This window comes from Hemiscyllium ocellatum, chromosome X, assembly GCF_020745735.1.
Source record: "Hemiscyllium ocellatum isolate sHemOce1 chromosome X, sHemOce1.pat.X.cur, whole genome shotgun sequence".
Lineage (NCBI taxonomy): Eukaryota > Metazoa > Chordata > Chondrichthyes > Orectolobiformes > Hemiscylliidae > Hemiscyllium > Hemiscyllium ocellatum.
The window spans coordinates 21,146,466-21,159,920 of NC_083453.1; the positions used below are offsets into that span (position 1 = coordinate 21,146,466).

General features: G+C 48.0%; 1 protein-coding gene and 1 long non-coding RNA gene across 2 annotated transcripts in view; one reads left to right on the forward strand and one right to left on the reverse strand.

Moving 5' to 3' along the window:
* Positions 1–912, reverse strand: part of LOC132805822 (aryl hydrocarbon receptor-like) — a 111,002-nt gene extending 110,090 nt beyond the window's left edge. The window contains exon 1 of the mRNA XM_060821112.1: positions 468–912. Coding sequence (XP_060677095.1) covers positions 468–583 — 116 coding nt within the window. The 5' untranslated portion in view covers positions 584–912. The remainder of the gene's footprint in view (positions 1–467) is intronic.
* LOC132805823 (uncharacterized) lies at positions 305–5,191 on the forward strand. The gene is made up of 2 exons (XR_009640958.1): positions 305–2,910; positions 3,043–5,191. It is a non-coding gene; the product is annotated as an uncharacterized LOC132805823 (long non-coding RNA).
* The last annotated feature ends 8,264 nt before the right edge of the window (positions 5,192–13,455 follow it).

The window sequence follows — 13,455 nt, forward strand, 5'->3', positions numbered from 1 at the left end:
CAGGTAAAAACAAACGGAATGGAAACATTTATTGACAATCTTCTGCGCCTAAGTGGAAGAGGCTGCGAGTGACAACTCCCAAGCAACTCGTTTGATTTGTTTTGGCTGTCTGCCAAATGACTTATAAACATTCTGGGAGACTGCAAGAAGTGGGGGGGAAAAAAATACACAGCTCTGGAGAACATGCAGCCCATACAATCGAGCAAAAGCCCAAGTCGATCAAAGGCACCAGCCACCTGTCGAATGCAGTGAGGTTTGAAGGGTGGCTGGTCGAAACCCCTCAAAGCACCATCAGTTTAACCCCCCCACCTCCGGGTGAAATCAAAGGTCTCTCTCCACTTGACCCCCTTGTGCCGTGGAATTTCTGAAACCAAAAGGTGCCCCAAGGTTCATCCACAATAATACTGAGCTGCGTCAGAGTACGCAGAGAGAGAGAGAGTTGAGGAAAGTAGATCTGGAGCACTCACCTCTCGGGGTTGTGAGCGACCCTTTTCCTCTTTCTGCCCACGAAGAGGTTCCTGGTGCTGGCGATCATGCTACACAGTGCGGGACGGCCCTTCAGCCCGACTGTCGGACTTGACATGCTCCGAGCTGGAGGGAGCGGTGAAACCGAGGAGCGCTCTCTCTCTGTGTGTGTGTGTGTGTGTGAAGTGACGGAGCAGGAACTCTGGGGCTTGCCGTTCTCTGTGTCTGAACTCGTCAGGACGGCGAGCCGCCGCTGGGAGAACACACTCGTCAAACCGAAAGTCCGATGAGCGTTCTCTCAGCACGACAGTGAATAATTCCAGTACCAACTAGCGTGATCGATTCATGCCGAGATAAATTACCCACCGTGTCTCCAACTGGCTACTTCACTGACCTGCTGTGTAGATCTCATGCCAAGAGAAATCGATTCTACAACAGGCAGGGAGGAGCGCCAAGAAGTGCCCAGTCTGTCAGGAAATTGGCCAAGAGGTGAAAGTGGAGATAGATTTCTAATCAGGAAGGAATATGGAGGAAAAGGCGGGAAAGTGGGGTTGAGGATGATCAGATCAGCTTCGACCTCATTGAACTGTGGGGCAGACTCGATGGGCTGAATGGACTATGCCTCGTGGTTTTTTTTTACTTTGGTCAGTCACAAACGACGTCTCCCATGAGCTGATGTTTTCAGGAAAGCCCACACCCCACTGGCCCCTGGGAGTCTCCTGCCTTGGCCCAGTTCTGAATGGGGCAGTTGCTTCGGTATTCTGGGCACATGAACTTGGAGTGGCTGTATGCCAGACCAAAGCAGGCACACTCCAATGGGAATTTAGCCCATCAGAGAATCCTCACCCCCCATGGATGGACAACACTCTGACTGAGGGTGAATGAGGGAGTTGGGACACTCTGGTTCAACTGTTTGATACAGTGCTGTTCAAAACCAACCCAAACAGGGTTGTGAACACAGTAGTTTCTCCCTCAATAGCACAGAATTGCAAAGTGATTTCCTTTCACCTAGCAGGAGACCCAGCATTGGTGCTCCAAGGGTCAGAAAGTTGGCTACTGCTTCGAGATGTTTGAAAAGTAACACACAATGCACAAGAATGAATATTTTTGCACAATGAAATCCATTTTCAAAGATGGTTATATTACCGACTGATGTCTGATCTGCAAAGTGGTGGGGTCAGTCACTCTCAGTACAACTCAGACTCTCATTACAGCTCACATCTCAGTCATCACGGGTATAGGGAATGCATCCGAGCAAGCCTTTGAGTGGTTCAGTGGGTAATGCACTCACCCCTGAGACATATGATGGCCCAGTGGTTAGCACTGCTGCCTCACAGCGCTAGGGGCCTGGGTTCACGCCCAGCCTCGGGCGACTGTGTGGAGTTTGCACATTCTCCCCCTGTCTGTGTGGGTTTCCTCCGGGTGCTCCGGTTTCCTCCCACAGTCCAAAGTTATGCAGGTTAGATGGTTTGGCCACAGGAAATTGTCCCATAGTGTCCAGGGAAGTGGAGGTTAGGGTAGATTGGCCATGCTAAATTGTCCCATAGTGCCCAAGGATGTGGAGGTTAGGGTAGATTGGCCATGCTAAATTGTCCCATAGTGCCCAAGGATGTGCTGGTTAGGGTGGGTTAGCTGTGGGAAATTACCCTGTCGTGTGCAGGTAGGTGGGTTAACCATGGAAAATGCAGAGTGGGGGGCTGGTTCTGGGTGGGATACTCTTTGGAGGATTGGTGCAAAGGTGATGGGCTGAATGGCCTCTTTCTGCACTGTAGGGATTCTATAAATCTGTGGTTCACTCCAGGGTCTGGAGTACTGAGTCCAGTTCTGGTCATGCTGTTATAGGAAGGCTATTATGAAGCTGGAGTGGGTTCAGAACAGATTTACCAGGATGTTGCCGGGTATGGAAGGTTTGAGTTACAGAGAAAGGCTAGGACCTTTTTCACTGGAGTGTAGGAGGTTGAGAAGTGATCTGATGGAAGCTTATAAAATAATGAGGGGTACAGAATGGTAATTGTCGTTTCCCTAGGGTGGGGAGTTCAAGACTTCGGGGAGGGGGGGAACAATATTTTTAAGGTGAAAGGAGAGAGATTTTAAAAAGACACGAGGGACAAATGGTTTACACAGAGGGTGGTTCGTGTGTGGAATGAACTTCCTGAGGAAGTGGTGGATGTGGGTACAGTCACAACATTTAAAAGAAATTTGGATAAGGACATGAAGGGGAAAGGTTTGGAGGGACATGGGCCAGGAGCAGGCAGGTGGGACTAGGTTAGGATTATGTTCAGCATGGACTGAAGGGTCTGTTTCCATGCTGTATGATACTATGATACTCTAATTCTGCACTGTTAGTAAATGTTGCCTTGCAGACAAGCTGGTAAACCAAGGGTCCTGTCTGTTCAGGTGGATGTAGCAGAGGGTCCAGTACTGCTGTGTCGATGGATGAGAGAGGTAACGTGACTGACATTACTCTTTCAATTAGCATCACAACAAGCATCTTATTTCATTGCAACCCTGGGCAGCCATTGCTCCCCAAACGTTGAACTCCCCACCATCAAATGTCGCCCCTTCTATCCTCCACAGGAATTTCCCGCTGCTATAGTAACTGCTGTGTACATATCATCACAAGCAAAGGTTGAGGAAGCTCTGGATGTGCTGTACTCCACCACTAACACCCCGAGGCCCTGCTTATTGTAATTGGCGACTTCAATCAAACCAATCTAAGGAAGGTGTTACCCAGGTACCACCAGAACATTACCTGCCCCAGCAGGGGCCTGAACATTTTCGAGTACTGCTACACCACTGTGAAGGATGCCTACCGCTCCACCCCATGCCCTCATTCTGGGAACTTGGACCACAGTACCATGTTTCTTCTCCCGGCTTACAGGCAAACGATTAAGCAAAATTCCCCTCGTGGATGCAGGTCCAGTGCTGGTCGGCAAAGGGAGAGGATCAACTCCGGTTATGTCTGGAATCGGCTGATGTTCAAACAGTAAGCAGGTATCTTGGATGAGTACGCCACGACGGTCACAGACTTTATCAGCAAGGTGTGTGGAGGACTGCATACCAACGAAGTCAACCCGGGTGTTCCCCAACAGGAAACCCTGGATGAATCATGACATACAGAACCTGCTAATAACCAGGCATGAGGCCTTCAGATCAGGAGACCCACTCAAATATAAGGAATCCAAATGTGACCTTCGCAGAGCCATTAGGACAACCAAGGACCAATACCGATCCAAACCAGAGACCCAGACAGACACCCAGCGACTATGGCAAGGACTGAATAACATCACAGGTTCTAAGAAGCAGTGCAAGATAGCAGATAATGACACATTCCTCCCAGATCGTCTCAACGCCTTCTATACTCACTTTGAGCAGAATTTCGGTGGAGAGGTAACATCCACTCCGACAAGTCCTAATGAACCTATCCCAAAGTCACTCCATCAAAGGTCAGATCAGTTTTCCTTCCTGTGAATCCAAGGAAAGCGATGGGACCAGACGGAGTATCAGGCCGTGCACTCAGAGCATGTGCAGATCAACTGGCAGAGGTCTTCCTGGACATCTGCAACTTCTCCCTGCAACAGGCCACTGTCCCTGCCTGTTCCAAGAGGGCCATCATCATCCCTGTGCCTAAGAAGGCTCATGCAGCATGTCTCAATGACTACCGCCCAGTGGCCCTAACATCTGTGGTCATAAAGTGCTTTGAAAGGCTGGCCATGGCATTAATCAACTCCAGCTTCCCCACTACTCTTGACCCACTCCAATCTGCCTATCGGACCAACAGATCCATGTCAGATGCCATATCATTTGCCCTTTACTTCTCCCTAGAACATCTTGACACCAAGAACAGCTACGTAAGAATCCTACTCATTGACTACAGTTCAGCCTTCAACATTATTATCCCCTCAAGACTGGTTACTAAACTTAGTGATCTCGGACTAAGCCCCACTCTCTGCAACTGGATCCTCAGTTTCCTGACCCACAGGCCACAATCAGTGAAGATTGGGGATAATATTTCATCCTCACTAACACTCAACACTGGAGCCCCCCAGGGGTGCGTACTCAGCCCCTTACTGTACTCACTGTATACCCATGACTGCATCACCAAATACCAGACTAATGCCATTTATAAGTTTGCTGATGACACTACCATAGTCGGCTGAATCTCAGATGGCGATGAAACAGACTACAGACGGGAGGTGAAGACCTGGAAAAATGGTGCACTGAGAACAACCCAGCTCTCAACGCCGGCAAAACCCAGGAACTCATTATTGACATTCGGCAGGATGTTACTCATGCCCCCCCGCTACACATTAACAGCACAGAGTGGAACCAATGGAGAGTGTCAAGCTCCTGGGAGTGGTCATCCACAACAAGCTTTCTTGGATTCTTCATGTGGATGCACTGGTTACAAAGGCCCAACAACATCCCTCCTTCCTCAGGCAGCTGAGGAAATTTGGCATGATGGTGAAAACCCTTGCCAACTTTTATAGGTGCACCATCAAGAGCATTCTGTCTGGATGTATCACTCCCTGGTACGGCAACTGTACCATTCAAGATCGGAGACGGTTACAGAGTGTGGTGAACTCGGCCCGGACAATCACAAAGGCTATTTACCTATTACTTACTTATTGATGCTACTTAACTCTGTGACCTGCCTGTATTGCTCGCAAGACAAAGCTTTTCACTGTCCCTTGGTACACATGACAATAAAATTAATTCAATTCAATTTGAATATTCTTTTATGAAAAGCCAAATGAATTCAACACAAGTGCAGCAGATATGGCCCTGTGTCAGCCGATACTGAGAGGCCTGTTTGGGCTTGTCAGGTCTGAGAACTTGCTATAGGATAGGTATTTCTGCCATCTGTGGCAGGCTTGAGATCAGAAAGGCTGCGAGTTGGCACACAGGAATCACTTGAAAGACTTCAGGTGAGACAGCCATTTTCTCTGCAAGTCAAAAGCGAGGTAGCAGGGCTTGCAGAATGGCACCAAGGTAAGTAGGCCGTAAGAGAGAGATGTTAACCCTCAGATTCACAGAATACATTCCATTGAGGACCACTTTATACCACACTCCGATTCATGGAAATAAAAAAACTAGGGAAAAAAGTGTAACCTTTCGAACGTAACTGGTGAAATTGGATTGCAAAGTGAGCAACCAGTTGAGGAGAGGTGGGGTAATTTCCCACTCCTTTCTTGTTAGATTGTGAAGGGGGTGTTTTAAAATTTGAAAGGAACGACTCGCTGATCCAGTGGATGTTAGCATGCTGACTAGAAAGGAATAGCCACACTTTTTTTTCTGGTGATTTTAAACAAAGAAAGAGATCTGGGTTATCGTTCTGAAACCATTTTGGGTTGAAAAAACATTCAAAGATTAATATCTGTCTCCAAACTGCAGCACATCAAAATCCACACGCACAATTACAGATTAAAACTACAATGCGCTCAAACTGTCACGCAAAACACAAGAGTCTATTCCCAGGTCACGGCTGATAGATCTGGCTGTAGTTCACAGGCTTTTCCCTTCTCTTGTTTCAAGATGTGGCTGAAATGTTCCCTTTACTTCAGGCGAGATAGCTCTGGAAATCTAGAAGGCTTGCCCGTCGAATTCTCTGCTTATTGGCAGGGATGTAGACGCGTTTCAGAACTCAGAAAACAGGGCTCAAAGTTTAGCTGTTAGAAAGGAGAGACTGTCATTGGAACTTAACAACAGGACATTGACAAGTTGGTGGAGAGGGTGGAGAGGTGACAGATGAGGTTCAATGCAGTGAAGTGTGAGGTGATGCACTTTAGTTGGAAGAACATTGAAAGACAATCTAAGATCAGGGGGACAATTCGAAAGGGGGTGCAGGAGCAGAGGGAGCTGGGTGTATCTGTGCACAGATCATTGAAGGTGGTAGGACAGGTGGAGAGAGCAGTTAATAAAGCACACAGTGTCCTCAGCTTTATTAATAGGGACATAGAGTACAAGAGCAGGGAGGTGGTGTTGAACTTGTACAAGACCCTTGTTAGACCCTCAGCTGGAGGGTTGTGTCCAGTTGTGGGCCCCACATTATAGGAACGATGTGAACACATTGGAGAGAGAGAGGGCAGAATGGTTCCAGGGATGAGAAACTTCAGTGAGGAGGAGAGATTGAAGTTGGGATGTGAGTGTTGCTGGTTGGGCCCAGAATTTATTGCCCCGTCCGTAGTTGCCCCTTGAGAAGGTGGTTGTGAGCTGCCTTCTTGAACCGCTGCAGTCCACCTGCTGTAGCCAGTAACTGTTGCAACTGGCTTGCTAGGCCATGTCAGAGGGCAGTTATAGGGGAGGCAATAGACTGGTAGTGTTATTGCGAGACTAGTAATTCAGAAACCTAGCTAAAGTTCTGGGGACCTGGGTTCAAATCCTGCCAACGCAGATGGTGGAAGTTGAATTCAATCAAACAAGAAATCTGGAATTCAGAGCTAAATGGTGACCATGAATCCACTGTCAATTGTTGAAAAATCCCATCTGGTTGACTCATGTCCTTCAGGGAAGGAAATCTGCCATAGTTACCTGGTCTGGGCCTACACGTGACTCCAGACCCACTGCAATGTGGTGAACTCTCAACTGCCCTCTGAAATGGCCTAGCAAGCCACTCAGTCTTACCAATCACTCCGAAGTCTCAAGGAAATGGATCCAGACGGATCACCTGGCATCGACCTTGGAACTGGAAAAGACAGCGGCACAAACAGCCCTGTTGACCCTGCAAAGTCTTCCTTCCTAACATCCGGGGGCTACTGCCGAAATTGAGAGAGCCGTCTCACAGACTGGTCAAGCAACAGCTTAACAGAGCCATACTCACGGAATCAGACCTTACAGACAATGTCCCAGTCACTCCCATCATCATCGCTGGATATGTCCTGCCCCACTGGCAGGACAGACCCAGCAGAGGTGGTGACACAGCGGGATACAGTTGGGAAGAAGTTGCCCTGGGAATCCTCAACATAGACTCCGGACTCCATGAAGGCTCATGACTTCAGGTGAAACATGGGTAAGGAAACCTCCTGCTGATTCCCACATACCGCTATCCCTCAGCTGATGAATCAATATTCCTCCATGTTGACCAACACTTAGAGGAAGCACAGTGGGTGGCAAGGGTACGAGCTGTATTCTGGGTGGGGGATTTCGATGTCCACTACCATGAGTGGCTTGGCAGTAGCATTACAGATCGAGCCTGCTGGGTCCTAAAGGACACAGTTGCTAGACTGGGTCTGCAGCAGGTGGTGAGAGAATCAGCAAGAGGGAAACACATCCTGGACCATGTCCTTACCAATCTGCCAGCTGCAGATACATCTCTCCATGACAGTATTGGTAACAGTGACGACTGCATAGTCATTGTGAAGACAAAGTCCTACCTTCACGTTGAGAGTAACCTCCATCCTGTTGTGTGGCACTATCACCATGCTAAATGGGACAGACTTCAAACAGAATCTAGCAACTCAAGACTGGGCATCCATGAGGCACTGTGGGCCATCAACAGCAGCACAATTATACTCCAGTACAATCTATACCCTCACATTCTGGCATATCCCCCACTCAACCATTACTGTCAAGCCAGGGGATCAACCCTGGTTCAATGGAGAGTGTGGGAGGGCATGCCAGGAGCAGCACCAGGTGTACCTGAGGTTGAGGTGTCAACCTGGTGAAGCTACCAAACAGGACTACTTGCAAGCCAAGCAGCATAAGCAGCAAGTGATGGACAGAGCTAAGCAATCCCACAACCAACCGATCAGATCGAAGCTCTGCAGTCCTGCCACATCCAGTCATGAATGGTGGGGAATGATGAAACAACTCACTGGAGGAGGCGGCTCCACTAATCTCCCCATCCTCAATGATGGAAGAGCCCAACACAGCAGGGCAAACGATAAGGCTGAGGCTTTCACAGCAATCTTCAGCCAGAAGTGCTGAGTGGATGATCCATCTCAGTCCCCTCCAGTGGTCCCCAACATCACAGAAACCAATCTTCAGCCAGTTTGATTCCCTCCACATGACACCAAGAAACAGTTGGAGACACTGGATACTGCAATGGCTAAGGGCCCTGACCACATTCCAGCAAGTGTACTGAAGGCTTGTGCTCCCCACCTTGCCGCTCACCTAGCCAAGCTGGTCCAATACAGTTACAACACTGACATCCAACTGACAATGGGGGAAATTGCCCAGGTGTGTCCTGTACACAAACAGCAGGACAAACCCAACCTGATCAATTACCACCACATCAGTCTCCTCTCGATCATCAGTAATGTGATGGAAGGTGCCACCCACTGTGCTATCAAGCAGCACCTGCTCAGTGACACCCAGTTTGGGTTCCACTGGGGTCACTCAGCTCCTGACCTCATTACAGCCTTGGTTCAAACATGGACAAAAGAGCTGAATTCCAGAGGGGAGGGGAGAGGGACAGTCCTGCGTTCGACCAAGTGTAGCATCAAGGAGCCCGAGCAAAACTGGCATTAATGGGTATCAGGGAGCAAATTCTGTGGTGGTTGGAGTCATGTCTGACATGTCGGAAGATGATTGTGGTTGTTAAAGGTCAGTCATTTTAGCTCCAGGTCATCTCTGCAGGAGTTCCTCAGGGTAGTATCCTCGGCCCAGCCATCTTCAGCCGTTTCATCAATGACCTTCCCTCAATCATAAGGTCAGAAGTGGGGATGTTCACCGATCATTGCACAATGTTTACAGATACTGAAGCAGTCCATGTTCAAATGCAACAAAATCTGGACAATATCCAGGCTTGGGCTGACAAGCGGCAAGTTACATTCATGCCACACAAATGCCAGGTAATGGCCATCTCCAATAGGAGGCAATCTAATCACCACCCCTTGACATTCAATGGTGTTACCATCACTGAATTCCCCACTATCAACGTCTTCAGGGTTACCATTGACCAGAAACTCAACTGGACTCATCACATAAACACAGTGGCTACAAGAGCAGGTCAGAGGCTAGGAATACTGCAGTAGGTAGCTCACCTCCTGACCCCCGACAGCCTGTCCACCATCTACAAGGCTCAAGTCAGGAGTGTGATGGAATACTCCCCACTTGCCTGGATAGGGGCAGCTCCAACAACACTCAAGAAGTTCAACACCATCCAGGACAAAGCAGCCCCCACTAGATTGGCCCCACATCCACAAACATCCCCTCCCTCCACTATCGATGCTCAGTCGCAGCAGTATGTACGATCTACAAGGTGCACTGCAGAAACTCACTGAAGATCCTCAGACAGCACCTTCCAAACCCATGACCACTTCCATCTAGAAGGACAAGGGAACACCACCCCCTGCAAGTTCCCTTCCAAGCCCCTCCCCCTCCTGACTTGGAGATATATCTCCGTTCCTTCAGTGTCACTGGGTCAAAATCCTGGAATTCCCTCCCTAGGGGCATTGTGGGTCAACCCACAGCAGATGGACTGCAGCGGTTCAAGAAGGCAGCTCACCTCCACCTTCTCGGGGGGGGGGGGAGGCAACTAGGGACAGGGCAATAAAAGTTGGGCCCAGCCAGTGACACCCATGTCCCAGAAATGAATTTCTAAAATAGTTAAACATCAACCACATTGCTGTGGATCTGGAGTCACATGTAGGCCAGACTGGGTAAGCTTCTATCCCTGAAGGACACTTCTGTATCAGATGGGCTTTTCCATCAATTATTTCATGAACATCATTAAGTCGCTTTATTCCAGATTTTAATAAGAAAAACAACTAGAAATGCCACAGCAGGATTTGAACTCAAGGCCCCAGAATGTTACCTTGGTGTCCAAAGTAACAAGTTCATTGGTAATGCCACGAGGCCGTCACCTCCCCAAGCCAAGGCTGGCTCCCCATAGACAGGGAGATCTGAGAGAGGGTTTCAAAGTCATGAGAGGGGGCTGGACAGAGTAGATCGGGAGAGGCTGTTCCCACATGGAAAAGGAACAGGAACGAGAGGGGCAGAGATTGAAAGGGATGAAGTGAGGGGGAGGTGAGGAAAACCTTTCTCCCCCAGCGAGTAGTTAGGATCTGGAATGTACTGCCTGGGAATGTGGGGGGAGGCAGGTTCCATTGAGGCATTCAAGAGGGGAATTGGATGGTTATTGGGATAGAAATAGAGTGCAGGGATGTGGGGAAAAGGCAGGAGATTGGCACTCGAGGATAGAACCAGTGCAGACATGATACACTGACTGTCCTCTTCCTACATCACAGCATGATTCTGAAACACAGCTCTTTTCGGCAACTGTATCTCTGCCCAAATTTAAATCGGAGCACCTTCTATCACATGACCTCCCTCCATGTTGATTGTATATTCCCAAAGAAAGGTTAAAAACAAGGACTGCAGGTGCTGGAAACCAGATTAGAGTGGTGCTGGAAAAGCACAGCAGGTCAGGCAGCATCCGAGGAGCAAAGGCAATTAATTCGGGAGAAGTAAAATACAGTGGGTCCTGGAGATGTGAAATAAAGACAGAAAGTGTTGGAGAAACTCAACAACTCTGGCGGTATCGATGGATTTAGAATCAGAGTTAACATTTCGAATCCAGTATGGCTCAATTAGATTATTTACAGTGTGGAAACAGGCCCTTCGGCCCAACAAGCCCACAACAACCCTCCGAACAGCAACCCACCCAGACCCATTCCCCTAACACTACGGCAACTTAGCATGGCCAATTCACCTAACCTGCATATTTTTGGACTGTGGGAGGAAACCCACGCAGACACGGGGGGAATGTACATACTCAACACAGACAGTCGCCTGAGGCGGGAATTGAACCTGGGCCTCTGCCACTATGAGGCAGACGTGCTAACCACTGTGCCACCGTGCTGCCCAAAGGGCCTGTTTCCACACTGTAGATAATCTAATCTAATCTAACCAAATTAATTCAGTTATGGCTGTCCGATTTCTCTCAGCCATCTTCATATAGCTAAGGCAATGAATTTCTTTAATGCTCAGGCAATTATAGCTCATTCCTCAATCGAGATAAGCTGGGATGGAAGTGATCAACGCCTTCATGGTCGTCAAAATGTCTGAGGCAATGACTGGTTTCGAACATCTTAGATTTGGTAAGGTGTGATTTCAATTGAAACTGACTTGTCTGTTTGAAGTTCATTCTTTGAAATCGGTTGATATCAAATTAACATGAAAAATAGACACATCTTCATAACTAACGAAGCATTCATTTATTTGATGGGGTTGGAAGGGGTGAAAGATGCAGAGAAATTTGTAGAAATTTCAACTGTGGTTAGTTTCCCTCTATCTGGGATGAAATTGAATCAGGAAATTCCATGCAGCCCAACCAAATTAGGCATAATCTTGAGTATTGCTGAAAAAAAGCACTTTTTTCGAAGCGTTTGTCTTGCACTCATCAGGACAATTCACAAGAATATCAATTCAAGGGGGAGAAAGCAAAATGTATACCGCATGGGAGGAGGGTATTGACTGGTTGGCAAGCAGTCTCTGATTGTTTCTGGTGTTGCCAATGCAGAATGCACGGATTGATGATGAGTGACAGTTAACAGTCAGGCTTTGTTTAAATTTTAAATTTTTAACTGGGCATGTTAACTCTGATTGGTCAGGCTATTGTCCTGCTAGATGAACCAGTGAATAGCCATCACCTATTTTGTTGATTTGAGACAGTGTGTATATGTTCTTTCAGCCTGTGTATTAATATACACATAAGCTCCAATGCAGTCAAGTGTCAGAATCCTGGGGACTTCCAAATGAATTTTTCTTGCTAATAAACAAACACTAAATTAAATATTGCGATTGGCTGTGCATTCATATTTAATTTTATCGATGTAGCTTGGTATGAAAATCAAATCAACGACTGCAGGATGGCATGGTGGCCCAGTGGTTAGCACTGTTGCCTCACTGCGCCAGTGTCCCAGGTTCGATTCCAGCTAAATTGCCCCTCATGCTAGGTGCATTAGTCAGAGGGAAATGGGTCTGGGTGGGTTACTCTTCAGAGGGTCGGTGTGGACTGGTTGGGCCGAAGTGTTTCCACACTGTAGGAATTCTAATCTAAGCTTATCTGGTCTGGCCTACATGTGACTCCTGACCCACAGCAAGGGGGTTGACTCTTCGCTGCCCTCATGGAATGGCTGAGAAAGACACTCATTTCAAGGGGCAATTAGAGGTGAGCCACAAACGTTGTCCTGACCAGCGACACTCCATGAAAGCACAAGTTTAAAAGAAAATAATCAGGTTGAATCAGTCTGTGTAAGAGTGTGTGAAGGATCCTGAGGGGCGGGGAGCAGGCACGGCGAAAGGAGTGGGGGGGGCACCCTGCAGACAGAAGTGCCTCACAGGAGGACAGGTTGGCAGAGGTGTACATGCCATGTTGAGTGGCACAACCATGGAGCCCAGTATGTAATGTGAACACTGCTGCAATTTAATCTGAGTGTTCAAACATTACTGCGTGTCGATGTGCCAAGTCTCATCGGTAATGAATAAAAATGTAACCACCGTCACCATAAAGGATTATCACTTGGAAAGATTTCAGAGTTTGGCAAAAGGAGATAAAGGATGACTTGACTCCCTGTACCCTGAATTCCAACACCATGGTCTTCGTAACATCGGCCTTGCTGAGGAAAACAAGTGTGTACAGGTTTCACTTTTTGACTAATTCTGGATGTTGCTAACTAGAACTAGACCCAACAGCACAGCATTTATACTCAGAGGCAAACACTCCCTTGTCAGCTAGAGAAAATATTCCAAACTCTCTGGTGCTTTACTGTATCCAAGGGCTGTCTATGCTCGTGACAAGCAGAGAATTTCGCCCTCTAGAGGTGATTTGGGGATGCCAGTGTTGGACTGGGGTGCACAAAGTTGAAAATCCACACCATACCAGGTTATAGTGTTATATACTGCAAATGTTATATAACCTGGTTGTGGGGTGAGTTTTAACTTTGTACGCCCTCTAGAGGATCTGCTAGTCCATGGCGGAGGAAAGACAGCCAACATCATTCCAAATGGAGCGGCAAGTTCTGCCAACGAAGCCAGGGAGTGAAG